Source organism: Pelecanus crispus, chromosome 6 (assembly GCF_030463565.1).
Source record: "Pelecanus crispus isolate bPelCri1 chromosome 6, bPelCri1.pri, whole genome shotgun sequence".
Taxonomy (NCBI): domain Eukaryota; kingdom Metazoa; phylum Chordata; class Aves; order Pelecaniformes; family Pelecanidae; genus Pelecanus; species Pelecanus crispus.
Genome location: NC_134648.1, coordinates 46,490,620 through 46,517,433, shown reverse-complemented (window position 1 = coordinate 46,517,433; position 26,814 = coordinate 46,490,620). Strand labels below are relative to the sequence as shown.

Below are 26,814 nucleotides of genomic sequence, written 5' to 3'. Positions count from 1 at the left end.
CACTCCCTATTGATGAAAAACTCCATATACATTTTTTATATTGCATATTGTCAAATGTTGAAAAATCAGCAGAAATTTATTTCCAAGGTGTTCTGTTCTTTTGTTGCATGACACAATAAAAATAAAAAAAACCCCCACACCACCACTTCTTTTCCCCCTGGATTTTATGTCTTCATTTGTAGGATTGTGCACATACAACACACATTTATTAAAATTATTTCTTACTTTCTCTCCTAACAGTTGCAGTTGTGGCTTTTTAAGACAATATTCAGCTACTTTTCGGCATTCAGTTAGACTTTTTGATGTAACAGGGGGAAGAAAGTGAATCCCATCTGTCCGATTATTCTGGAATTGTTCTGAAATAGGAACTCCTTCATAACAAATTCTGCAGCAACATAAAAGATGAATAAATTACTCTGATTATGTCAGGTATTAACAGCACAGAAATAGCTAGGTTGTTAAAGACAAAAAAAATCAGGTAAAAAATTTAAATCAAATTAGAAATAAATGAAGAATAAACCTTTTTTCCCCCTAAAGACTGAAATTACTTAATATACAATAGAAACCTCATGCCAAACTTGTAATTTCTGCAGTCACACACCAAATAAATTTTAAGCAGACTTTTATGATCAGGTCCATGGTGTATATTACAGAAGTCACAAGAAAAGTATAACGCTAAGCTCTAAATTAGTATGAAATGCATTACATGCATAACTTCATGCATGGTAAATACATCACTCAAGTGCTGCGCTTACAGTCAGATATACTTAAATGCCAGAGAGAACTGATTTCAGCAGGAATGTCTGGCTGGTTTTGAACTGCACCTTATGAGATTACCTGGGAATTGGATTCTGATTATTTTTTGTTTGCCCTTTTTTAAAATAAATCTACCTACCTATAGCAAACACCTGGCAAAAGGAATATTTCACTTTAGAAAGTTGTAGTTTGAAGCAATTATAGATCCGAATTTCTTATCTAGCTACAGTTTCAATTTCCAAAAACAGTGAACACTTTTACACAACACGGTAACTCATAAGTATGTTCATACATGCATGTGCACATATATATATATGGACTTCTGTAAGGCCTTCAACACAGTCCCCCACAACAACCTTCTCTCTAAATTGGGGAGATACGGATGTGATGGGTGGACTGTTCGGTGGATAAGGAATTGGTTGGACGGTCGCATCCAGAGGGTAGTGGTCAATGGCTCAATGTTCAAATGGAGACTGGTGACAAGTGGTGACCCTCAGGGGTCCAGTTTTGGGGTCTGCTCTGGTAAGACCTCACCTGGAGCACTGCATCCAGCTCTGGAGCCCTCAGCACAAGAAGGACATGGACCTGCTGGAGCAGGTCCAGAGGAGGGCCACAAAAATGATCCGAGGGCTGGAACACCTCTCCTATGAGGACAGGCTGAGGGAGTTAGGGTTGTTCAGCCTGGAGAAGAGAAGGCTGCAGGGAGACCTTATCGCGGCCTTTCAGTACTTAAAGGGGGCCTATAGGAAGGATGGGGACAATTTTTTTAGCAAGGCCTGTTGTGACAGGACAAGGAGTAATGCTTTTAAACTAAAGAAGAATAGATTTAGACTGGCTATAAGGAAGACATTTTTTACAATGAGGGTGGTGAAGCACTGGAACAGGTTGCCCAGAGAGGTAGTGGAGGCCCCATCCCTAGAAACCTTCAAGGTCAGGTTGGATGGGGCTGTGAGCAACCTGATCTGGTTAAAGCTGTCCCTGCTCACTGCAGGGGGGGTTGGGCTAGATGATCTCTAAAGGTCCCTTCCAACCCAAAGCATTCTATGGTTCTATGATATGTGTGTATATAAAATCCTGTAATAACTGTTCCTCCTCTATTTCCTTTGTTCTGGCACCTCCAAAGGGAAATTCAGATTTGAAGGATCTATTACTACTACCAAACTGGTAAAACTATTTTAGAGATTAGAATCATAGAATCATAGAATCATCTAGGTTGGAAAAGACCTTTAAGATCATCCAGTCCAACCATTAACCTACACTACCAAGCCCACTCTAGACTAATCAAGGGTAGACCAGACTAAACCATATCCCGAAGTGCCACATCTACCCGTTTTTTAAACGCCTCCAGGGATGGTGACTCCACCACCTCTCTGGGAAGCCTGTTCCAATGCCTGACCACCCTTTCCGTAAAGAAATTTTTCCTAATTTCCAGTCTAAACCTCCCCTGGCGCAGCTTAAGCCCATTTCCTCTTGTCCTATCGCTAGCTACTTGGGAGAAGAGACCAACACCCACCTCACTACAACCTCCTTTCAGGTAGTTGTAGAGAGCGATAAGGTCTCCCCTCAGCCTCCTCTTTTCCAGGCTAAACAACCCCAGTTCCCTCAGCCGCTCCTCATAAGACTTGTTCTCCAGACCCTTCACCAGCTTCGTTGCCCGCCTCTGAACACGCTCCAGCACCTCAATGTCTTTCTTGTAGTGAGGGGCCCAAAACTGGACACAGTATTCCAGGTGCGGCCTCACCAGCGCCGAGTACAGGGGGACAATCACCTCCCTGCTCCTGCTGGCCACAGCATTCCTGATACAAGCCAGGATGCTGTTGGCCTTCTTGGCCACCTGGGCACACTGCTGGCTCATGTTCAGCCGGCTATCTACTAACACCCCCAGGTCCTTTTCGGCCAGTTTAGTAGCAACAACTATTAACATTTATCACTTAAACAGATATTTTACAGGATTTATATATAAAGTTATAATGAATATTTTTATTTAACAGAGAGTACAAGTTACATTTATATTTTTTGCTATTCTTCTTGTAGCTTGTTTTATAGTACAATAATTACTTAAGTTCTCACATATAATTCTTACTGCACTAGCAATTACAAGCACAGAACGCAATAAATGGTGAAATATGTAGTATATATGCAAAAGAACAAGAGAAAAGACTCCATTTCATATATTCAGGTATCCATATACGTATGTAAATTAAAATGCACTTCACATGGAACACTTGACTTGTCTCAACACATTGGCACATTGAGATGTGCCAACACTGACATCTACTGGTGTTAGTCAGGCTTGGGGTAGTTTTTCTGCAAACACTAAATTAATAATGAAGTTTCTTTGTGCATTCATGGAACTAAAGTGTGTAACTTCTGTTACTTGCAATTTCCCTGTCAAACATATGTCTGCTATAGTGGACTTGACTGTCATTTATGCTAATTGCAATGTATTTCCATTTTAAGACCTGTTTAAATTATCAGAATACTGTGTAAACGGGGGGGTCTCAACATAACTGAAAACCAGCCATTTGATTTAGCAAACAAAATGCCTTCTGAAGTACATTTGGACGTTAAAAAGGAATCCTTAAAATGTAGCACTAGCCCAGAAGTTGTAGTTCTTACAGAGAGAAAGATTATAGATCTGGGAGTAGTTCTTGAACTCTTTCTGGAATGTTCCTTTCTTCAAGTGGAAGCTTTGACAAAAGACCTGTTTCTTAAAGAGAAGAAAAACAAGAATTGAAAACCTAAGTTTTTACAAGTGTTTGGCCTTCCTAGTTTTGCCTTACACCTAAGTATTTGGTGGTTCTGACTCTTCAAGGTGGTATCTGCATAAAAGAAATGTCAAGTGAAGTTATGCAAGATACAAAAAGGCATAAAACAATCAAAATATTCCTTAGCATTTGTCGGTTAAAAGTGTTTTAAGTGAACAACATAAAGAATTGTCCCTCTTTTAGGGCACTTTTTGTCATAAATAGTTTTCAAATCAAGGAGGTTATACTAAGTAATGACTGTGAGTTAATGTGAAACAACATTCAGGCTTTTCATTTCTGGAAGAGAGAAGCACCATGGAGGAAAGCCCCAAGTAACAGTAATACTGATCTAATATTCTGTTTCCATCTGCTGGTAAAAAACTGTAAAATCAGAAAGTCTCAGGGAGATGCAGGCATTTCTGCATGAAGGAATCTTAAGAAACATAACATGAAGCTACAAATCCTGTTAAAATTTTTGTAGGATATCTGCCAGGAACAGGCTTGACTATCCATATATAACCTTCATGAAAATAGATTTAGCTTAATACTTGTCTTCATGGCTAAAAAAGTAGCTTTTTTAACTCTCAGATAACTGATGCCTGCAGAGTATGCCAAGATTAAACAGGAGAGCAAAAGCAAGGCACCTTTGCTATCTGATGAAATAAACTTAATACAGTCAATGCCAGGAGAGAGTTGTAGCTGACCTTGGGAAGTTTACATCTTGATAAATTGATACACCCTGCTCCGCAAGACGTTTTTTGCAGATGTGAAAAGTTATATACATTTTTAAGCCTGTGGATATTTTTCATAATGAAGACAAGACTTTAAAGCAAGAAAATTATTGCTTTCTTGATCTGATCTACCATAAAATCCTACCACCATAGGCTTCTTTGGACTTTGTTACAGTCAGACAAGATTCTTTCACAGAACAACTCAGAACTAGTACAAAAAATAAAGATATATCTATTGTTATTTAAATAGTTGACAAAGTAATTTGAATTTTACTATCTGCTACACAGAAATTATTATTAGCGCGCGCCCCCCCCCCCCCCCCAGATCATTTGCATTTGTGAAATTAGCTAAATGTGTGGAATTGGTCAGTAATGAAATGTGAACAGTTTAAACAGACCTAAATTAGTGTCAGGTAAATTACACCTTCGACCATCAAGGCTCACATAAGGCAACCGGTTTTAAAATTAAAAACAGAAGATGATGGTAGATGGTGCCACTAGATGGCAGTGCTCCAAAGAATTTAGTTTTCTAGATTTCGTGGCTTAAACAAATTCAGCAAGGAATTTTGGTATGGGCTTCTTTTTAAACTTTAATTCTCTTCATCTCCAGGGAATGTAGCTCTCAATGTAAAAATTTCTTCCCAAAATTTTTTAGTGATTCATAAAGCTCAGACTCACCCTCAATTTCCTCAACCTGTTGGCTACTTCTTGAAAAACAAACCATTCTCTTCTTCAAATGCCGTTCTCCCATAGTTTCTACAATTCATCTCTCCTAGTTCCACTCCCATCTAACTCCTTCAACTCTTTGGGTATTTCAAGGGGTTCTGTACTCTACTCTCTCCTCTTCTTCCTCTACTCTATTTCTAGTAATGTTCTAGTCAAAGACCACATACAGGTTCCCTTTCCGTGTTAATGAATCAGAGCGTGATTCATCACTGTTCTGCACCAACAAAAATATCAGATGATCTTCCTCTTAGGGACATCAAGCTGCCAGTGCTAGTTCAGCAAGGCTGAAAGACAAGGATCTTATGAGCCTTTCCCTTTTCAACCTTCATGGCGTCCCCACTACTTACTTTCTTCATCACTATGGCTAGCATCCCATCATTCACACACTTAGAACACCGGTATCATTCACAACATTCTAAAATTAAAGTCTTTTTCTAATCTCTCTACAAAGCTAAAGTCTGGTATCTAATTTCATATCTCTCTTGCTGCAGCATCCGTTTCTTTAGCCTAGACAAGCATCACCTTGTTCTGTTCACATTCATTCAAAGCGCTACTGCAGAGATCATAGTTGCTTGCTTTGAACGTTATCCCATTCTTTGAAGTAATAGAAAAAGAGAAGCTCATTCAAATATAAGGTGCTCCGCTGCTTTCAAAGCCTTCACAGCCTTTTCCTTTTTTGTCATCTCTAGATCAGTAAAGCGATAACAACTTCTATTTTGGGGACTTCTGACTCCATCACTGACTTTCTAAGGTCAGGGTTTTTTCCTTTTTGAACATCTTTTTGCCCACCCTCACGCTGCCTGTCACATCTGAGAAAAGCTCACCACAGCCATCAATTCATTTGCTCAGAATTTCCTTAAATCCTCTTCCACCACGACATGCAAAACAGTTAATGGCTGGGCTACTGGTATGCTGAAACCCCTGCTTACAATGCTGATCAGTGTCCTTATTCCCATTGAGCCCTTATATTCTCTGTCTGTATCTGTCCAACAGACAGAAAATGCTGCTGAACCAAAAGCAAACACGGAAATTACGGCCATGAATGATATTCACATGCTACCCAAATTCCTGACAGAAGCAGAAGCTCACAAAAATCAAAGGGAAACATCAGGGCCTAATCTTGTACCCTGAAATAATGCCATCCTTGATGGTTAGGGTAATCTTGACTATACCAAAAAAATTCAATGACTAAAAACTTTCATAAAGCAATTTATGGATTCATATTTTAAGGTCAGAGAGAAGCATCATGATTATCCAACCTGACCTTCTAAATAATACAGATAATAAAATTTCATCAGTATTCCTGCATCAAGCTCACAATTTGCTGGGTGAAACTCAGGATGTACCTCAAAGAAATCCAGTTTTGATTTAAAGGCTGTGAGTAATGGATAATTTCAGAAGCTGCTACTTTCATTGCTATATATTGAAATCTTCTAGCTACTCTAAATCTGTCTAGACTGAAACCTCAACTGCTGTGTCTGTTATGTTTTCATTTAGCAAATCTTGCATCAGAAACTATACCATGCAGGTAACATATTCAAACCAATTCCATATCTCTTGTGTAAAACAAACAGAATGATCTTTTAAAATGTCTTAATACAGAACTGGTATTCAAGGAAAAGAGAGGTCACATACAGGAATCGACACTTCTGCTTGCTCCCCTAGAATGGTATTTGGAACACGCCATTAGGTGCATTAAGTGCACAGCATTCCTATAAACCTTCATACGGAAGAAGAATCATAGGTTTAGCCAACAGGAAATCCGCTGCCCCTCTCTGGAACTTAGATTTTTCAGGGGCTGCAGGCAGAAATTTCCCTCCATTTCAAATCCCAAACATGGAGCCCTCTTCTAAGGGTGGATGCATCCATTCTTTCAAGGTAGGGCAAGGTGATTTTTTTTTTTCTTTTATAAGACAGGAAAAAAAGCAGAGTGGTGATTTCCACCTCTTTATGATAATTTATTATTGAAGCACAGAGCCAGGAAATAAGAATTTGTTCCTTATCTGAGGATTCAAACCTCACTCACCATTAGATTATTTGACCATTCTGGGTACAGGAAGTTGTGATGTTGAGCAGAAAAGAATGCAAAAGTCATGCAGCCAAGAGAGAGAACAAGTGGTGACATGACTATCTCAGTTGTTAGAGCACTTACCTGGAACAGAAAAGCTTTGTATAATATTTCTAATCCCAAAACTTTTTTTCTATATTATTGCTAATGTCTCACCTCCTTTATTTTAAGGTAAACATGTTTAATTGAAAGTTCAGAGAGCATTACACAGCCATCTTCTGTTGCTTATCTTTCAAGACTGTAAAGCTCCTTTCAGAGTTACTGCTTTTCAGGATACAATCTCCCCTCCTACAAAGGATGACCCTAATTCCCTATTCTTATCCTTATGACCTTGCATTTGGCTGCACTAAAACGCATGTTTTTCAAGTAAGCCCAAGTTAACAAGCTATACAAATTGCCCTGTAAAACTGACCTAGCCTTATCCTTATTTACCACTCTACCGTTCTTTAGATCACTACAGACTTTATGAGCAATAATTTTATATTTCTGGAGCTGGTTATACACAGAAACTGTAAGTAGCAAACCGCCAGTCTGAAAAACCATCAGGAAAAAACTTGAGACTATTAAGGCTCTAGTTCTGAATTTTTTTACATTATTATATAAGCTAGAAAGACACAAAAAAGCAAAAATGTAACCAAAGTACTAAGTAATGAAAAAAGAATATGCTTCATATTCATTCACATGCACATTATTTTAGTGCATAATACATCCCCCCCAAAAAAAAACCACAAAGATTTAGTAATTCACTACCATCAGATATAAAAATTGGTAATATAACAACATGACAAAACTGAGTAGGCTTATTGCAAAATCCACTTACATTTCCTCACTACTTCATATAGAACAAATTTTTTGACAGATCCTTTTTACATGCTGCATCAACCTCAGAAAAATTAATTATTATGCATTTTGTTCTACTTCAGCTCCTCATTATTAAAGATGCAGGATCCTGCAGTTATCACATGACTACCTTTTACATATGCAATGAATACTTTTGACTACAAGTTTATCTATGTCCCAGTTCTGTATGTACTTAACATTGTGCATGTGTTGAGCTCAACAGGACTACACTCAATTACTTAAAGTTATGCTTGTTCCTAAGCGCCTGTAGAATCAGGATTGAGGTAAGATTGTCTCTGTGATAAAGGGCTAGGGGGTGTGCACTTTAAACCTTTTACTATTGCAGAACTTTACATTCACAGAAAGCCTACTCTATTTGCCCAGTATTTCTTGTTATTTCAATGGGACCTCTCATGTAAGTAGAATGAAGTATAAAAATTCATATATTTATAACCTAAATAGTGACATATAACTTAAAATGTCTACAAAATGCAATTTACTTTTAAAAACATACAATACATTTTACATTCTAAGGAAGATATAAGCCTTTTAGTACCCTTGTTCTAACTACTTTAAAACACATCTACCAAATAAAGCAATTTTTTTCAAATCTTTTTCTTTGCCACTTCTTTGAAGCTACTAAGCACTGAAACACCATGAAAGTTATTTCTCAACATATAATCCTTTAACATTCTATGATTCTATGAACTTACAAAATTAATCATAGTAACTCTGAAAATAAATAAGTTCATACCTTTTCCTTTCAGCTTGCTCTTTCAAATAAATATATTTGGAACACATTGGTTCTTCCTCCTTATTGTCCATGTCCTCTGCTGTAAATAAGATATTGTGACCTCTTCTGTCTAAAGTATGATAAACTCTAGAAACCAGTTGTAAATAAGGAGGTAATATAAAACTAGGAAAAGCAGTACATAGGTGATGAATGCCTGGATAATGTTGACATCTAGAAAGGAAAACAAAGAAATCAAGAATCTTGATATCCATTCTCTATATTCTAAAGTATACAGTTTATCAAATACTACATCATGACATACCTCAGACCATAGGATATAAATTGCTAACACAAATACTTGGCATAAAGTCCCTGGTAATTTCTACTAAAAGTAGGGATCTTATTATTTAGAAAAGAAAAACAGGTAAAAGCTAAGATGTTGGTAATGATTTTAAAGTAAAAAGTAAGTGCAGTAGTCACAATTTTACTTTCCCAACTTAAGTAGAGCTTTCACTTGCTGCACTGAAAACTTAACCAAGTAATGCAGATTTACAGCTTAAATTGGGTATGTGAATAAATGTTATGTTAAAATGTTACATATACATTCATCTGCAAATTCTCTCCCATGACAGAGTACCTTGTAAATACCCTTAAAACTTTGAATTAGTTTTATGATATGCTATCACTTGAACTTCTTCCTAGCTTTTCAATTCAGCTGTTGATTCTAGAGGAAATACCGGGTCTTTGACTACCTTTGAAAAGTTAGTAACTAAAAAATTCTACCATTTAACCCCCCAATCTAAGTTGTACTGAAGGTGATGAAAGTCTATTGACTTCCACAGGCCATGGATCAAATTCTAAAAACAGACTCCAGCTACTGTATGAACTCTGCAAAGTTAATAAATGTCTAATGGGGAGACAGTTACAATGCGAAGAGCAGTATATGGAAACTGTCTGAAATGTAAAAAACTCAGAAATGGCTCCCCAAATATATGCTAATTTCAATTAAAGTTCATAAGTGCCTTCATATTTTAAGATAAAATCCCAAATGAAAATGGTTAAAATTCCACTTTGAAATTACACCAAAGAGTTTTCGGATTTAACTATTTTTCTGAGGTTCTCCTGAGACAATGACACTTCCAACAATTTGGTTTTTTTTTAATGGGAACTACGCCTTATGTTATAAACAGATATTATAAAGGGGAAATCAGCAAGAACTACAAAATGAAGTAAGGAAAAACACAAGATTGATTTATTGTGCAATACATATTCAAGTTAGAAAAATAACATATTTGCTTACGTTTTCTGAAAAATAATGACAGCAAAAAAGTAAAAGATAAAAATCACACATGTAGAAAAAAAACATGAAAATAAGTGTAGTATAAGAGAAATTTGACTCATAATCAAGAAATTATCACATCAAGTATATACCAGATATATCTCAGTTACATTAATACAGCTTGAGTACCTAAGTTTATAGGCACATGACAAGCCAATAGGAAAGAGAGTCAGTAAGTCTTTTTATTTTAATTAAAACTGCTCAAAATATTTTTTCTCAAGCTATACAACTTTAATATATAGAATATTAGCCTAGTTACTTTATGCTTCAACAAGACAGCTTCACCAGATCTTACAATCCAAAGTCCCTACTGAAATCAGTGGCATTTTTGCCTGAATAAGAACAGGGTCAGGGCTATGAAATAAAATGTGAAAGATAAACATAAAAATGAAATATCCAGTTTGAAAAGCAACTCAATCGTACAATACATGAGACTGATTAGGATTTAAGGCATGCTTACAGCAGCCCCATTTACCGCAAAGAATATTTTTTTCTTTAACTAATTGAATACATTTACAGCATGAATGGAAATAAGTAACTGTTTTGGAGTATGAAATCAGAGATAAGTGCTTTAATAAGCAGATCACATTAATTTAAAATTAGAAAGAAATATTTCACAGTACTTTTTTAACTCGATAGAGAGTATATCATCTTCATAAACGTTTATAGTAATTTACCTCAGGATGCTCTAACACAGTTCACTTTCTCTGCAATGCAATTACCACACAATTAAAAAAAGAAATAAAAATAGATGGCAAACAGTTTAACTTTGAACTTACAACTTTTGGAGTGATTTCTGTAAATGATAGCAAGCAAAATAATTTTAAAATTAGGAACTTTTTCCTAAGTTTTGTTATTTACTTTAAATAAATAAAAACAAATTGAATGTTATTTAACTGCATTATCATTACTGCTCTTGTGTACAAGTTTATCATTTCATTGAATGAACTAACCGAATGCTTTATCAATGTAAACTGAAATATTTGGGGCATGCTGCAGGTAAAGGTGAATGTTTTTACAGCACACACTCTCCTAAAACAGACTATTTATCATTCTTTGAAAAAAGGGGACATGAAAAAACAATACTATGTGTGTGGCCTACATTACCTTCACTTAATGCACTAAATACGGGTTTTTTAGAAAATTGTGCCGTTTCTGCACCATTGATAATCTGACAGTAAGTATTTATTGAAGGTAAAACACTCATTGTCTGCTGACACTATTTGTTTTAATATATAATCTTGCTAACCAAATGATCTTTAAGCAATGCAGATAAGCAATGGCATGCAAAGGGTCACTTAAATGCCAATTTGACTGTTTCATAAACTTAAGCATTCTTTTCCCATGACTATTCTCAGCTACTTAATTGAAAGTATTATCCATTTACAAACTTCAGGCCTGCCATAAAAAGGCTCTCTTCTGTATCCAATAGACCTTTCGGGACCCTAAGAACAACAAAAGCTAATAATTAAAGTTTCTTCTTTCTCCCCCCCCTTTTCTCAATAGAGAAGTGAAGAAGCCTATGGTACATCTAAACAAAGCTATCTATAAAGATCTTATTAGCAGTGAAGACCATAAAACTGAAGAGTCTCACTTGACACGGGATGGACAGGATCAGTTAAATTAGGACACGGTCTGTACTACTTTTGTAATCTGCACTCCTACTACAGAATGACAGATACAACCTATGACAAGAGCAAGGTAATAAGCAGTTGTCCTTAAATTACAGCTCTCCATGTAAAATCTCCTGAATTTCAGACAAGCACTGACTGTAATACAAATTCAAGTTAATGAATTTTTAATACATCTTCTCTATTTAAAGATGATGACTTACAGCTGGCATTGCTTATATTAAATTTGTGGTATTTTCCATTGTTTGTTTTTAATTATTTTGATTAGATTATGCTTGGAATTGTATGGACAATTCAACCCCCACATAAGCAACTTCAGTTTCTGCTGCAGTCAAGAGAAGTTTCATCTGCATACAGCAGGACTGAATAGGCCCTCTGGATTTTAAAAAACATAAATCAGAGCTATTTCAAGGAGACAAATAGCAAATTAAAACTAGTGATACCAAACTAAACTTCATAATTTAGATCAGGAATTGCAAGGGTTCAGATCCAAATTTGGGGGGATGGCATTATTTCCTCTCCAAACTTATCTATCATACTATGCACTAATAACTTCATATATTTTCAGTATTTTTCTTATAATAATGAAATAAGATTAAAAAATTACTTGACATTTGAAGCCTGAGGAGGCAAACATTGTTGCAAGTCGTGTTCCTCTTGTAGCTCTTTCTGAACTTCATCTGGTTTAATTTTTGATATTGCTTTTCCTTTCACCTGTAGCACATCTGAGGATGGAGCCTAAAATGTTCATGAACAGAAGATAAACACAGTGTTACAAACTGGTAAGTTATATGGGTATTTTTACACCCACTCTGGAGCAGAACAAGGAGCAATGGCACACAAGCAACTCTGACCATCAGAAAACACAATTCAATTAAACTATAGTAGTTTAGAACTGATGTCACTACACAGATCACAGCAGTGCCCACAGCTATTTAGGATATAGAATAAGCAGAAAAGTGTGATAAAGCAAAATTTCCAATGTGCCCTACCTAAATAGCATTTCTGAATAGCATATAAGATTAGTGTATTTCAATATATTATGAAAAGAATAATCAAAAGAGCATCAAAATCATATTACTATTCAGAACTACTAAACTTAGAAGAGCATGAACACATCTAAAATTGGTATTATATTTTTACACAAATTCAAACAGATACACATGGTTTAAAGGATGATGTTTTTAGAAAAGTTTCTTCAAGGTTACGTTTATTAAATACAGGAACTTCAGCAGGAATACAGGTGTAAGGAATTCCTAGTGTTTCCACCCACAGCTGCTCATTCCTATTTATTAGAGCACCACCTGCTTAGTTGTGCCAAAAATTGTTTTTTCACATTATGAAATAGATCAGATAACTGATCCATGCTGAAAAAAATAGTAAAAAAAAGTGTGGAGGGAAGGCAGAAATTAACCTAGATCTCTAATTCCCTTTCTAGAGTGTCCTCACATAGAAATTGCCAGGGGCAGCTCAGTGTAATCCAGGAGCAAGAGCAAACAGCAAGGAAAGGGAACTACTGAAGTCATCATTGCTGCCAAAGTGTCTACATCTGTTTCATAAAACTCAGCTACAGAATCTATACCCTTGTGCTGCTTTTTCCACATTGTGATGACCTCCAGAGTTCCCTTCCAACCTCAACGATTCCACAGTTCTGTTTCCTGCAGACTGTTAAACATCTTCCTAAAACAGACTAGCAGTGCCATCAATAAAAAGGGTTCTTCTGAACTCCCCTTAAAAGCTTGCATACATAACACAACAAAGCAAGTTAAAAAAAAAAAAGTATAGTCATAGCATAACAAAGACAAGCAGAAACAGAACACCATAGTGGGAAAAATGAATTTTAAAATGTTTTGTCTTGAAAAAATTTTCTCTCTCAATATGAAAAGTAAGTCCACTTTTTTTTTCCAGCTCTTCCTGATATACCATGGTAATTACTTCTGTAAGGCTGGCTAGGTTCAGTTTATAGGAACCCAAAGAAAACAATTGTTGTAACCAAATGCCTTTCTAATTAAGATTTTCAGTCACATATCTGGTTAAATCACAAAAGCATAGGATTTTACTCTTCTTTGTCCACTCATATGCTTTATTTATCCCAGAATATGACTGGGCACAATGCCTATGTCTACTGATAACTTCAGCAATATTTAATTTCTCAGAAGAAATCACTGCATGAAAAAATTATGGAAGTTTATATTTCATAAACAAGTATATTAATCACCAATTAAAAGATACTGAGAACTGCAGAAGATACCAAAATGAGTCACGACCTTCCAAAAAGGCTTATTCAAAATTAAAATGGTTTCATATATTGTTAGTTTATTTTTGAAACCTACAACACTGTTTACATCAGCACATAAATGAAAAAATATGAAGGACCGAACTCAGATATTTGATGTTTACCAGAGAAACTGGAAGTCAATAACAATTTTACATAGAGAAAATAGGCTAAAAAAAATAAGGAATACATAAAAGTTTGAAAGTAATAGGTTTACCTGAAAATGTATCATTAAAATGAGTCAAATATAAGACTACGATTTTTTGTTTTTGAATGTCAGGTAAATGTTTGTGTCATGATCTCTTGTCCAATTAAAAAAAAAAAAAAACCAAACAAAAAAAAACAACCTGATTGGATGCATTGCCATTACCAGCTTTTGGAATGCCTAGATACTCAAATAATTTGAAAAAAAATGCCATGTAAGTGATATCCAAAGTAACAGAAGATACTTAACAACATTTGTCGGTCTTTGACACCAATATGGCTAAAGAAAACCTCCAAAACTAAAATTAGAGCAGCTACTATTTTAAAATCATAAGGCAAAGTTCTGTGTTCTGTTCTTTTTTGTGAAACAGATCACGAAGGGGAACTTCAACACACTTTTGCTAATGAATTATGGAGACTATACTAAGTAGAGGAGAGTACCTTTAAGCACAAAATCAGGGAACATGACCCAACACATTTACTATTAGATGGACATTTTAAATTTACATAATCTCGTATTTTATTTCATTTTCTTTGTAGAAATACCAGTGAACTAACATACAACTTTTTAATAAAAATATTCATGTAATTCAGTTACAGATGTAACATAAAATTACAATAACTAAAGCAAATATCTGCATTTTTTCATCTGACTGCTTTGTGTATAACCAAATTTGCATGTTCATCTGCACAATCAATCAATTTATCTTGAAATTGCATGGGCCCTGCAGCCCACTAAGCAAAGCAAAACAATTTCAAAAATAAGATGTCACAAAAACATGCCAATGAATAGTGTTCTATTAGAATTACTAATACACAGTACATTACTGTTACTCTGTATAGAAATAGTTCTGATACAGATGCGATAGAGCTTTTAGCTAATTCATATGGGTTCTTAAAAACATTCCTCTTTCTTTTCCTAAAATTTTGTCTCCATTATTTTTTCCACGTATAAAAGTGAAAGCATGCACCTTCAAATTAAACAATATATTTAAATTACATAGTACTTGTGTTAAATAGAACCTAATGTGTGTTATCTTTTCAGGTGCCAATCTTGCAAACTACTTTGTGTTGTAAGATCACTGAACACACACTGATGGTTGGTGTTGCAACAATACCAGCAGTGCATTACAGAAGTGGCATGCTGCCCAAAATAATACTGTCTAAAAAACATCATCGCAGTACCCCAGTACTCTTTAAATAACTGGGAAACTGTTGTGTTGGCAAATAGCATATAATTTAGAAGTAATAAATAATCTTACTATATTCTTGAATATTATAAAAATTACCATCAGTGTAATTGCACTGTTTATTTACACATCATTTAGCATATTTAGTTTAGTAACCAATCGATAACTGATGTTGCAGAGTATACTCTCAAAACTACCTGCAAACATCCTTATTAATTATATAAAACATTATAGCCAAGTACAAATGGCACATAAGATTTCAGTTACTGAAGGATTAGAAAGATTTCTGACCTATAGACAGACAAATATTGTAAGGAAAATTTCAAAACACAGTATTTTTTCTAATTTAGCAGAATTTTTAAGAAGTAATATAATTTCATTTTCATCCATTTTCTTCAACAGAAGAACTCTAACCCATCTAACAGAAATAATTTTGCTACCACAAAGGTTGCTAGGAAATATGAATCCTTAGCTATAGAAGAATGCCTGCCAACTGGAACTGCTCAGGCCAGCATCACCAGGTCACTTAGGGCTCTACTTCATGTCCACTGTAGCACCATTGCAGAATGCAGTGCCAGAACTGATGGGGAGTTTCTGTCATCCCCCTGTGACTCGCTCCCAGAGCTCGCCTGTGCCTCAGCTCTTCAGGGTAAGCTGTGTGCATCTTTGGTTCTTGGCTATCCTAAAATTGATCAGGAAAGTTGGTTGCTAACGCTCTGGAATTCTAGGCGCGTGCCTACCTCTCGATATCCCTTTCTCGCTGCAGCCTGGAGAGACACAATCAGAGCCAAACTACAGTCAGTGGGAGGAGCTGAAGAAGCAGCTGAAGCAAGGCCCTTAGACATTCAGGTTTCTCATTTTGACTAGACCTCTGCCTTATGGCAACTAGACCTTGAAACAACATACTTGCAAATACCGGGCCATCAACAAGCATCCCACATGTGTGTGTCTCATCCTCTTTTGATTTTGGTCCCTTTATCTCCTTTTCAACATCTGTATCTGTCTTCCCATGTAGCTTACCCAATCTTGTGTTCATCTCATATATTTAAGTTTAGGCCAAGACTATGTGGTATCTCTGCACGTAACACTGCCTAGTGGAAACGTATCCCATTCTTGGTTGTCCTTCTCATTATACCATTGTAAACATAATAAACGGTGTTATTCTGTTTTACAATTAGCATATATAACAACTTTAAGGTAAAGTAATCATTTACATCAAGCTGCCGAAGGAACCAGGTTAGGGTTTTATTTTAGTATCTGGTTATAGCCTTGAAATACCAGAATGCTAGAAACTGACAACATATGAGAAAAGACATTATTTGGTATTAGCAACAAATTTGTCCTCTGTGGGACTGTCTCTATAACCTTGACGTGTGTTCTCCACTAAAAATCTAAGCTTTATAGAGTTAATATCCTAATGACAGTTTTTGTCATGTGTGAAATATTGCAGAACCAAAAGGATATAGAGCATTATGCCATTTTCCAGGAAGGTAACCACTTGTTAAATGTAGATTAGGATTCTATTTATACATTGTTTCATTTGTAATCTTCTTTCCAATCTCATAAAGAAACGCCTAACCCAACATTTGACCGAATGAACCTTAATTTGTTTTTTCCTCTAACCTTAAGCTGCAAGACCAGTACGAAGACCTGTTTTATAGAAATCTTCTTTTAAAGGGCAGGTGGTAAGGAAACAGCTTGCAGACCTCTGTATGCTCTAAAGCATCTAATCCATAAGCATGGGAAAACTAGTACTATCTCACAATAGTACTAAACCTGCTTACCTGCTTCACCTGCTTATTACATGTTAACAGCTCATCTTTAGGCCAAGATTCATTTTCCGTTGCTTGAGGTTCTTTCTGAACTACTGGTGACTTCTGGGGGAAAGGGCGGGGGGAGGGGGGGATCAATGTAAGAGGTAAATGTACAGTTTGGTTTTTTTTAAACACTTTTGTGCTCCCTGACACATAATTCAGTACAATATTTATTATATGCGATTATTCTTTCATCATTCATGCATTTTATGAAGCACCTAGAACATTGTATCAAATTTTTTCTTAAGCCAAATATTACCTCAACAGCTAACTAGATTTCCAAAAATAAATACAGTAATAGGCAAAGGACCTACAATGAATAACAGTAAATAATAATATTTATAAAGATTTCTTATCAAAGATCTGGTCTGTTTCTTCTACAAATTGCACTTGTAAGAAGAAATTGCAAAATGTAAGAAGAAACATACATCAGAAATTGGTATCAAGAGATCTATGATCCTTTAAAGCAAATAAATCATTAATGCCTCTAAACATTAAGCAGTACCCCAGACATATCTAAGTTTAAATAGATATGTTTTAAAAACAGTTTGACTGATAGGCATAGAATGATGGGTACTAATATATATATATGAATATAGATGAATTGTTTACGATTCCATCACGCTAATCGGCATGCTACTTAATAAAAGCAAAATTCTTTATATCCAGCAGTTGGGAGTATCAAACCCCATAAGAAAAGGAATGAACAAGAGACACAAAAGAGAAAGAGAGAAAAATAAAGGTATACTTGTGATTTATGAAGTACCAAAATGTTTTCAAGGACTATTTCATTTCCTTCCCAGTTTTATCAGTTTAAAATATGAACTACCTATCTTAACAACTCTGCAAGCAAATAGAAGCACTATTAATTTATTATATTTTAACATTCCTAGATAATGCAGAATGTTACCAGGCTTGCTTGGTGAAAACTTGGCAGGACTTGAGATTTAGTTTTTATTTCCTCATGTTCAGTTGGTGCCTGTTGTATAAGCAAGAGAACTACCAAACAAGAATGCTAAAAAAAATATATTATTCATACTACCTTACAGAACAAAACAACATCAAAACAATATATATGCATAAATTAAAGTTTGGGTCTTCATTAAACAAATTAGTTTGAAAGCAAGAAGTACATTCAGAGACAAATGATCTTAGGCTCATCTTTTGCAAACGCTTACACACATGCTTAACTCTTTACTATAAATAATTTCTCCACGGAACTGCTTATAGTAGAGAAGTTTAAAAGCTGAGTGCAATTTTCAGTTAATCATTTTCTCCACAGAAGAAAATTATAATTGCTCCACTAGCAGAAAAGCTACTACAAAATTTGAAGTTGTTCTTAGTTCCCAGACATACTATAATTTCTAGTCAAAGGAACAGTTCAACAAGTCCCCTTCTGATTACAATATATCCATACAAAAAAAAGCAAAAATAAAGCAACAGCAACAACTCTCAAAACAGATGGTAGTTTTAAGGACAGTGTGCTTTTGAAGCACCTGGTTAGCATACATGTACGTAACTCGGCACACACGTACTTTACCCTTTGTGCCATACACTGGCTTGAGGAACCAAGTTTTAAAGATAACAATAACAAACAGAAGTATCACATCTAAACTACATTTCATTTTAGGATACAGTTCTTCAAAACTGCTACGGAAATATTAAATATTTCTGGGGAAAATATTTCAGAGGCACAAGTTGATGCAAAAATGCATTAAAGCTATCAGTTGAATACGTGTTAGAAACAGTCTGTCACGTCGTGAAAAAAAATCTTTCCTGGCACTGCAAATGTCCATTTGCTCTTTTAATGTAAGAACCTTCCACACAGTAGAATTTTTATTCCATTGAGTCTATTGTCCACCAAGCTATCTAAAAATATTTTTTTTTAATGCCTACAATTTTTTGCATTGAACTTTAATACCACGTAAGAAGCATATTCTGAGCTGTAAACATTTTTTCCTTGCATATTAGAAAACTAAAAGGAAAAAAGGAGGAGTCTCCAGGCCAACACAAAGTGATAAATGTATATACTACCACAAAAATTTAAACTATAAAGCAATAAAAAACTATGGCCTTGCAGAATATTGTATATGTTGGTGTTTTGCTTTTAACCAAAGCCTTAGTAATTTATCTACCTTTGACAGAAAAGACAGCTTAAGAAAATAACAATTCATATTACATATTTTTTCATCACCATGAGAGCAAGGAATTAAAATAGAGGAATGTAGTAACAGCTCAGACTAAGAGGAACAGATTCAGCACTATCTTCTCAAGCTATACCAAACAACCTTCCTCTTCTTTGCAACATGCATATTTTCAAACATGGTGATTACCATGAACTATTAGTTATTACAGTCCATCTTAGCCAACTGTAATTCTTTCCCCATGCAATTTATTACCCAATTAATGGAATCAAAGACAAATTTTCACGAAGGCTTCCATTCAACCAGAATGGATCAACTCACATTTTTAAACTATTGCATAATATGGAAATTACAATTTTACATATTAATTTTCCTGTTCTGTCAAAACCAACAGAATTATATGAGCAGGTATTATCTTACTTTCATTTTAGACACCTGTACATGTTATGCGATTGCTTTCCTTTGTTGGGTGTGGTGTTTTCTCCTTTGTCCACTCCCCATGGGAGAATTGCAGGCACAATGCTATTGTGTTATTTTAATAAAATGATGTGTACCGTCTATGTATGTACTATGGGCTGTGTGTTTGCATTAACAAAAACAAGGCCAAAGAGGTGTGATCTAACTTTGGGAAATTAAAGTGTTGAGAACTGTGGCAACTCTTGATTCTTGTGGGAATATGTTCTTGAATATTCTGTCCATTCTTGAGGAAGCTGTTTCCTGCACTGATATTTTAACCTTGTGATAGAAACTTCTACTATGCCTTTAAAAAACAGCTTTATTAGCCATAGCCTTCCTCTTGCAGGTGTCGAAAACTATTTCGGTACCCGAGCACCTTGATAATTCATCAGAAACCATTTTAACAGTTTCAGTCATTTTGGTATGTCTGTGGTATCTTTTGTAGCTGAAAAGACTCATTGTAAGTCCTGACATACAGAAAATTAATTTTTTTTTGTTGTTTGGGCTTTTTTTTTAATAATTACGTTTAAATTTATCTTACTTAAATATTTTCATCTGATATTTCTTCGATTCCTCATTTGATAGTTACTTGCTATTAAAATAAATTATCTTCCTCTCTGTTTTGACAGGAAAAGTCTCTATCACCAGTGCAGAAAAGACCCTGATAAATGACAAAACTAAGTCAATCTAGATGTGTGAAATATTTTAAAACATTATTTTAACATGGTGAATTTATATAAATTACTTATACACAAACATAGCTAATTACCCTGTACTCCTTTGAGAAAGCTTGAAACTCTGGGAAACTACAATCTATCTGATTAAAAACAATTTGTTCTCATATTATAACAGTAGCTTACTGACCTAATGAGGATTAGTCTCCCATTTTGTTAGTTCTTGCCCCATAAAGCCTGTAGCATTTTTAAGACAAGCATAAATGATGTGGGCCTAATGATCATAAGGAACTGGAAAGTGATTGTTGATAAAATGTAACAAACTGTACAACTGGATTGTTTTTAATTAGTTGTTTGCACTGGTAAATTTGAAGAAATAAACAGATAGATTTCAGAAGTCCACACATGTAACCCATCTATCCAACATCTCTCCCTAGGCAGTTTCTTACAATGTTATGAAAAGAAAACATACTTTTTTAAAAAAAATCTAAAGTAATGAGTTAACTGTTCTAGGGAAAAAAAAAAAAAATCATGTATTCAGAAGTGGTAGTGTCCACCCCTGAAGACTGAGCGGCTCCCTTCAGCAAGTGACAGGAAGTGCCATAGCCTTTGCCATGATTACCCTTATTGAGCATAGTCAGTAATGTGTGCTTCCTGAATTACTAATGCAGTATCAAACTCATAATAAAAAGCATCATGGTCTGGATTTAGCTACATTTTAACGGATGCTAAGACCATGAGAATAACCTTCCATAAGCCACCTGTAAACAGAAAATAGGAAAACCAATAGGAAGAGCTAGGGTTTTCCCACTTAAAGAGAACTAAATAAAATAAATTTGTGTCTCCTGTTCATTTCCATGACACTTAGAATACACCTTATAGCACCTAAAGGGAAAAAAAAAAAAAATCTTTTCAATAAGCCTCTTAAAAACACTGTTTTATCAGAAAGCAATATATGATCTGTTGTGTAATTTTCATGTCAGCTGAAATATAAAGAACATACAGAGCAAATAAGTGAGATACTGTAAAGTTATAAGCAAATACTTGTTTGCATTTGCGTATAGATATAAAGGACATACAAGTCTATCTTTTTGTGAATTTTAACAATAATTAGTCTCCATCAAACTACTAGTGAGAGACTATTAATGCATTACAAAGAAAATCCTCTCAAGGCCTCCCTATTGAGATTAGCTGACAAGAGCTAGAGATGTTTTTTAAAACTAAAGTATATTTTACTTTGGCTTCCTGCTAGTATGGTGCATTGTATAGTCCTCATTTAATAGAAGCATTCAAATTTCATGTTACTTGTCGAGAACAAACACGTTAATTTAGTTACCACCCTCACAAGCTCATCTGAGGTACCAATGAACTGATCCGCTGAAAACAATAACTAACTAAAGATTATGAGCTGCAGGTTCATCACCAAGAAAGCTGAACATCAAGCTGAAAACCAAGAAAATGCATTTCTGAAATGAATATAAACACCCTCCTATGGATAGTAAATCCAACATATAACTTAATAACTCAAAATACTTCAGGGGTAGCAACAAGCCTCAAGGCAACCAAATTACTCTATTTGGAAATTATATTATTCTTATAATAGAAATTCTACTTTTTAACAGAAAACATGGTAGGAATCATTATTCATAACTGATATCTCTCAAAGGAAACGGGGCTAAGTACTAATGTCCCACCGAGCTGGCATTCCATTCCCCAGAAAATGCTCTTTTCGATGCTGGGGGAAAAACAGTGTTCAGCCCCCACAGCAATATCATAAGCTATCAGTGCTAACCAGTCATCAATGCAAAATCAAGAATAAGATAAAGAGAACAGAATATTTTTTGTAAGAAATGAAAACCACATTTAATTCTGAGAGCTTGTTTTCATTTTAGTAGTTCTGTTCTTTTCCTAGGTATTTGTTTCATTTAAAATACATTGCTAACTTCATTAGAGAAGGCAAGCCGTGAAGCTCAGCGTAAAGTAAATAAAACATGCATAATAATAATAAAGAATTGCTAGAGTCTTCATCCTATTTATAAGGTCACTTGCGTTCAAAAGACACCTGCTGCAAATGCCTTTGATTAAAAAAAAAAATGCAGTCAGCAAGGGTGTCATTCATCCTCACTAATGTCCATATGTCCACACCTAAAAAAAACATTAAACAACAAACAACTGGACGAGAAAGTCATTACCAAGTTCAAATTTTCCTTTTACTTTGAACCTGATTAACATAAGTTTTAGAAATAAAGAATTAAACATCATAGTACTCCAGAGGTCAGATTTTCAAAGCTCACTGCCCAGTAGCTCCCACTACAAACAACAGAAAATCAGTTCACTTCAAATTAAGAACATCAGGACTTGCAAGAGGCCAAACTTTTAAAATCTTAGCTAGAACATAAGTCATATTTATAAAAGAGTAAGAAAAAACACACAATGCAGCATATGTTACTAATCACTAATAATTATTTTGGGTAAGTTGAACATTAAATGGTTTTCCAGATCCAGGATCTTCTTTACCCCTCTTCCTTGAAGTATTTTTGTTTCCAGCTGGCAAATTTCAACTAGAGAGAACAGTCCCAAATTATTACATTCCTAAAACACAAGTCAAGCAATGAAGAGGGATCATCTCAGTGCTGCCACACCAAGGAAAGTCATCTCTGATTTCAACCCCAACTGAAATACACCAGAAAATATAGAGAATGGAGACACTGTGAATGCCTCAACCGCACAAACAGCTCTCAGAAGAACAGAACAGAAAATCAAATTAGAGGACATAAATCTATTGGAAATGCAGTTTCAGACATTGCTGCTCATGGACTTACACATTGAAATTAACTCAGTTCAGGATTCTTTTTTCTCCTAACTTTTGTATTTAAGCAAAAGACAGTCAATCTCACATTAAGGGAACATAAGGTACTACACTTACATTCTATGCGAGATACTCCATAATCATAAAAGATAGCATTTTGATAATTGTGGGAAGCAATGTCCTTTATCATCACCTAAAACACGGGTTCATATGCTTTTCATCAGTCTTCCATACTTCCTTGCAGAGGCAGTTGCTACTGAAAAGGAGTAGTTCACCCTCCATGGGTCTACTCATTCCATGGCATCCTTAACAAGGGCTAGCGTGAATACCAAGTGTGACAGTGATTTTTGTGAGATAAGTTTCAGCCCTCTTGGAACTAGAACAAAACTATCAGTCTGGCTAAGAGAGGACGAAGAGCCATCTGACAGTAAGTTACTAGTCTAGTTAACAAATGAATCAGCAACCCTCTGGTGAAAATCTAGGAAAGCTTTCTGTAGCATCTACCTGATGTTTAGTATTACTAATATCTCCTGCTGTAATTAGTTGAAATGACTCTCTTACAGCTGCTTACACAATCTGCCTAACTGTGACAACAAAGAATTTGTCTTATTGAGACTTCACAAGCTAAACAATAACTAAAAGAAGCAATACTTCCTACTATGCCAAATGCATTTAATGCACTTTTTCATCTGTCAGACTGGAATGTCATCTTAAAAACGGGAAAGTAAAGAAAAAGATGTATTAAACTATAAGCAGTACAATAAAAATAACACCCCAAAAGAGGTTATGTTTTAGTATATTTTGATATTGGCTCATTTTTAAGGGACATCAAAAAAACTGGCAGAAGAAAGAGTGAAGAGTATTCCATGATACATTAGTGTCTTTATCCATTTGTTTTGTCTGGCTTCTGTGTTGTAACACATTGTAGGAGCTGGAAAAAAAATATACAACTCTTATAAAAGTAATATTTACCCAAGAGAAAAATATTGCTCTTGTTCTGGTTCACCTACTTCCATTTTTATGTTGTAGCTCTCGCCAAGAACACTCTCCAGGAGTTCTTTGATCGTCTGGTCTGAGGGAGATGGAGAAGTAGACTGCAGGGAAGCAATTATTTCATCAATAGACCTTGCAACCACTTTCACAGGCAATGCTGGTGTGGAAGTAGGCTCTTCAGGTTTGCTCTGCTGGAAGTTCTTCTCGTATATTTTTGAAGTGTCTGGTCTAGTCACATCTCTTGCCTCTTCCAACTGTTCTCGAGCAGACCTCACACTTGGCTGCTTGCTTCCTTTTCTCAGCACTCTTCCCGATTCAACATCTAAATCTTGTTGCTTTGCTTTTGAAATCACTCCGCTTCTCTTCTTACAGCTTTCCCTGGTTATTTTTCCCTTTCTTGAAATGTTTTTACTTGTATCAGAATCTGTAGAGCTAAATTCATCACTACCTTTAATCACAGTATCTATTTCTTCAGTTTTATCTCTTTTTATATTCTGGGGATCCATCTGTAGCATACACACTCTATCCTTTATTTTACTAACAGCTTTTGTCTTGTCTAATGAGATAGGGGAGCTATTAACATGAAAATTAGACCTGCAGTAACTTGGCTTCTGAGGTGGTGCTGGGTGCTTGACCATTACAATTTTTTTAGTGGTACCTGCAAATGATGCTATTACTGGCAGTTTTACAGCTGTACGTTCATGACTACAAGTGGCATTTTCTCTGTTAACTTTTTCAGAGCAACTTCTATGATTTTTGTCAGCACTGTCTTCTTCCACAGATTTATTTCCTTGAGTCATCACCCTGAGATCAGGAGCTTGTTTCTTCATGTCTCTTACTTCAGAGGATATCCTTACTTTCTGTGAACATCAGAGCACCCAATGAATTAATTAGGAATATTTTTATTTATATTCATGACATGCTTATGTGGACTCTTTGACCTCTGGAGAGGATAATGTTCTTAACTGATACAATTGATCTGATGTTAAATCTTCCAGTAAGGGGTAAATGCTCACGTTTCTAGGAGCAGTAACTATTGCTTGTTTGATCTTCAGACTATCCCACTGAGATTCCCTGCATATAGTCTCATGTTCCTTAATCATGTTCAGCTCTTCCACATAACTCAGCCCAGAGCACTCATGTTTTCTAGTGATTTTCTTCCACTGTATGCAGCCTGTAAATTCAAACAGAAATGAGTTTTTGTACTTTATATCCCAACACAGAACCCAATCTTGCAAAGACTGCTTCATTTTGCTAAGGGCCCCATTGATCTTAACAGGACTGTTCTGAACGGGTATAATTAAGCACCAGCAATGCCTATTAGCATTTCACCTGAGGAAACAAATGAACCATTTCTAACTCTGGGAGCATAAACTGGGAGATGGACAGAAACTCCCAAGAGAGAAAAAAAAAAATGAGAAACACGTTCTTGAAGTAACCACAAAAAGCTTTCCACCTACAAAAACCAGCGACGCCTCCAAGCCCCACTTCTCCCCCTCGAGCAGGGAAAGGGCCTCCTCCCCCCAGAAAAGTACCTGACAGCCCCCCGCGCCCACAGCCGGGCCGCCGGCAGGGCAGGCGCGGCACAGGGCAGCGTCCCAGCCTCGCACCGACACCGCCCCCGCGCAGCGGGGCTGCTAGTCTCCCCCCGCACGGCACTGGCGGCCTCGGGGACGACGACGAGCCGGGCCCGCAGTCCCAGGAGGCACCAGAGCCGCCGCCACTGCCTCTTAAGGCGGCGGGCCGGGGAAGGACGCGCTCCGTAACCGAGCAACGAGGCGCCCGCTGGGAGAGAGAGCGGGCAGCGCCAGCTGCCACCCCTAGCGGGCGCCCCCTGCCGGCGGGGAGGGCCCGGCCGGGGCCACGCCAGGCTGGGGCTCCCATGGCCTGCCCCTCCCCCTCCCGTGGGAGGCAGGGACGTGACGCCTGCCACGCGTGGGGCTTTGGTGGGAATTCACTCCCTTGAGCGAGCTTATATCCTGGGCTGCATCAAAAGAAGCATGGCCAGCAGGTCGAGGGAGGTGATTCTGCCCCTCTACTCTGCTCTGGTGAGACCCCACCTGGAGCACTGCGTCCAGCTCTGGAGCCCTCAGCACAAGGACATGGAACTGTTGGAGCGGGTCCAGAGGAGGGCCACAAAAATGATCCGAGGGCTGGAACACCTCTCCTACAAGGACAGGCTGAGAGAGTTGGGGTTGTTCAGCCTGGAGAAGAGAAGGCTGCAGGGACACCTTACTGCGGCCTTTCAGTACTTAAAGGGGGCCTATAGGAAGGATGGGGACAATCTTTTTAGCAGGGCCTGTTGTGACAGGACAAGGAGTAATGCTTTTAAACTAAAGAAGAATAGATTTAGACTGGCTATAAGGAAGACATTTTTTACAATGAGGGTGGTGAAGCACTGGAACAGGTTGCCCAGAGAGGTAGTGGAGGCCCCATCCCTAGAAACCTTCAAGGTCAGGTTGGATGGGGCTGTGAGCAACCTGATCTGGTTAAAGCTGTCCCTGCTCACTGCAGGGGGGGTTGGGCTAGATGATCTCTAAAGGTCCCTTCCAACCCAAAGCATTCTGTGGTTCTAAGTTTCAGCGTCATCTGGAGACGTTGTTAGAGAGATTCAAGCTGAACCATGGTTTTCTGAAGGCCATGGTATGGCCAAGGGTGGTTGTGCCGTTGTAGCCTCATTTCTC

General features: G+C 36.6%; 1 protein-coding gene across 1 annotated transcript in view; it reads right to left on the bottom strand.

Moving 5' to 3' along the window:
* Positions 1–26,014, bottom strand: part of TTC6 (tetratricopeptide repeat domain 6) — a 69,664-nt gene extending 43,650 nt beyond the window's left edge. The window contains exons 1-5 of the mRNA XM_075713044.1: positions 25,666–26,014; positions 25,147–25,304; positions 24,148–24,990; positions 12,179–12,309; positions 226–385 (exon numbers count right to left, since the gene is read on the bottom strand). Of these exons, the coding sequence (XP_075569159.1) occupies positions 226–385; positions 12,179–12,309; positions 24,148–24,990; positions 25,147–25,304; positions 25,666–26,014 (1,641 nt within the window). The remainder of the gene's footprint in view (positions 1–225; positions 386–12,178; positions 12,310–24,147; positions 24,991–25,146; positions 25,305–25,665) is intronic.
* Between the last annotated feature and the right edge of the window lie 800 nt (positions 26,015–26,814).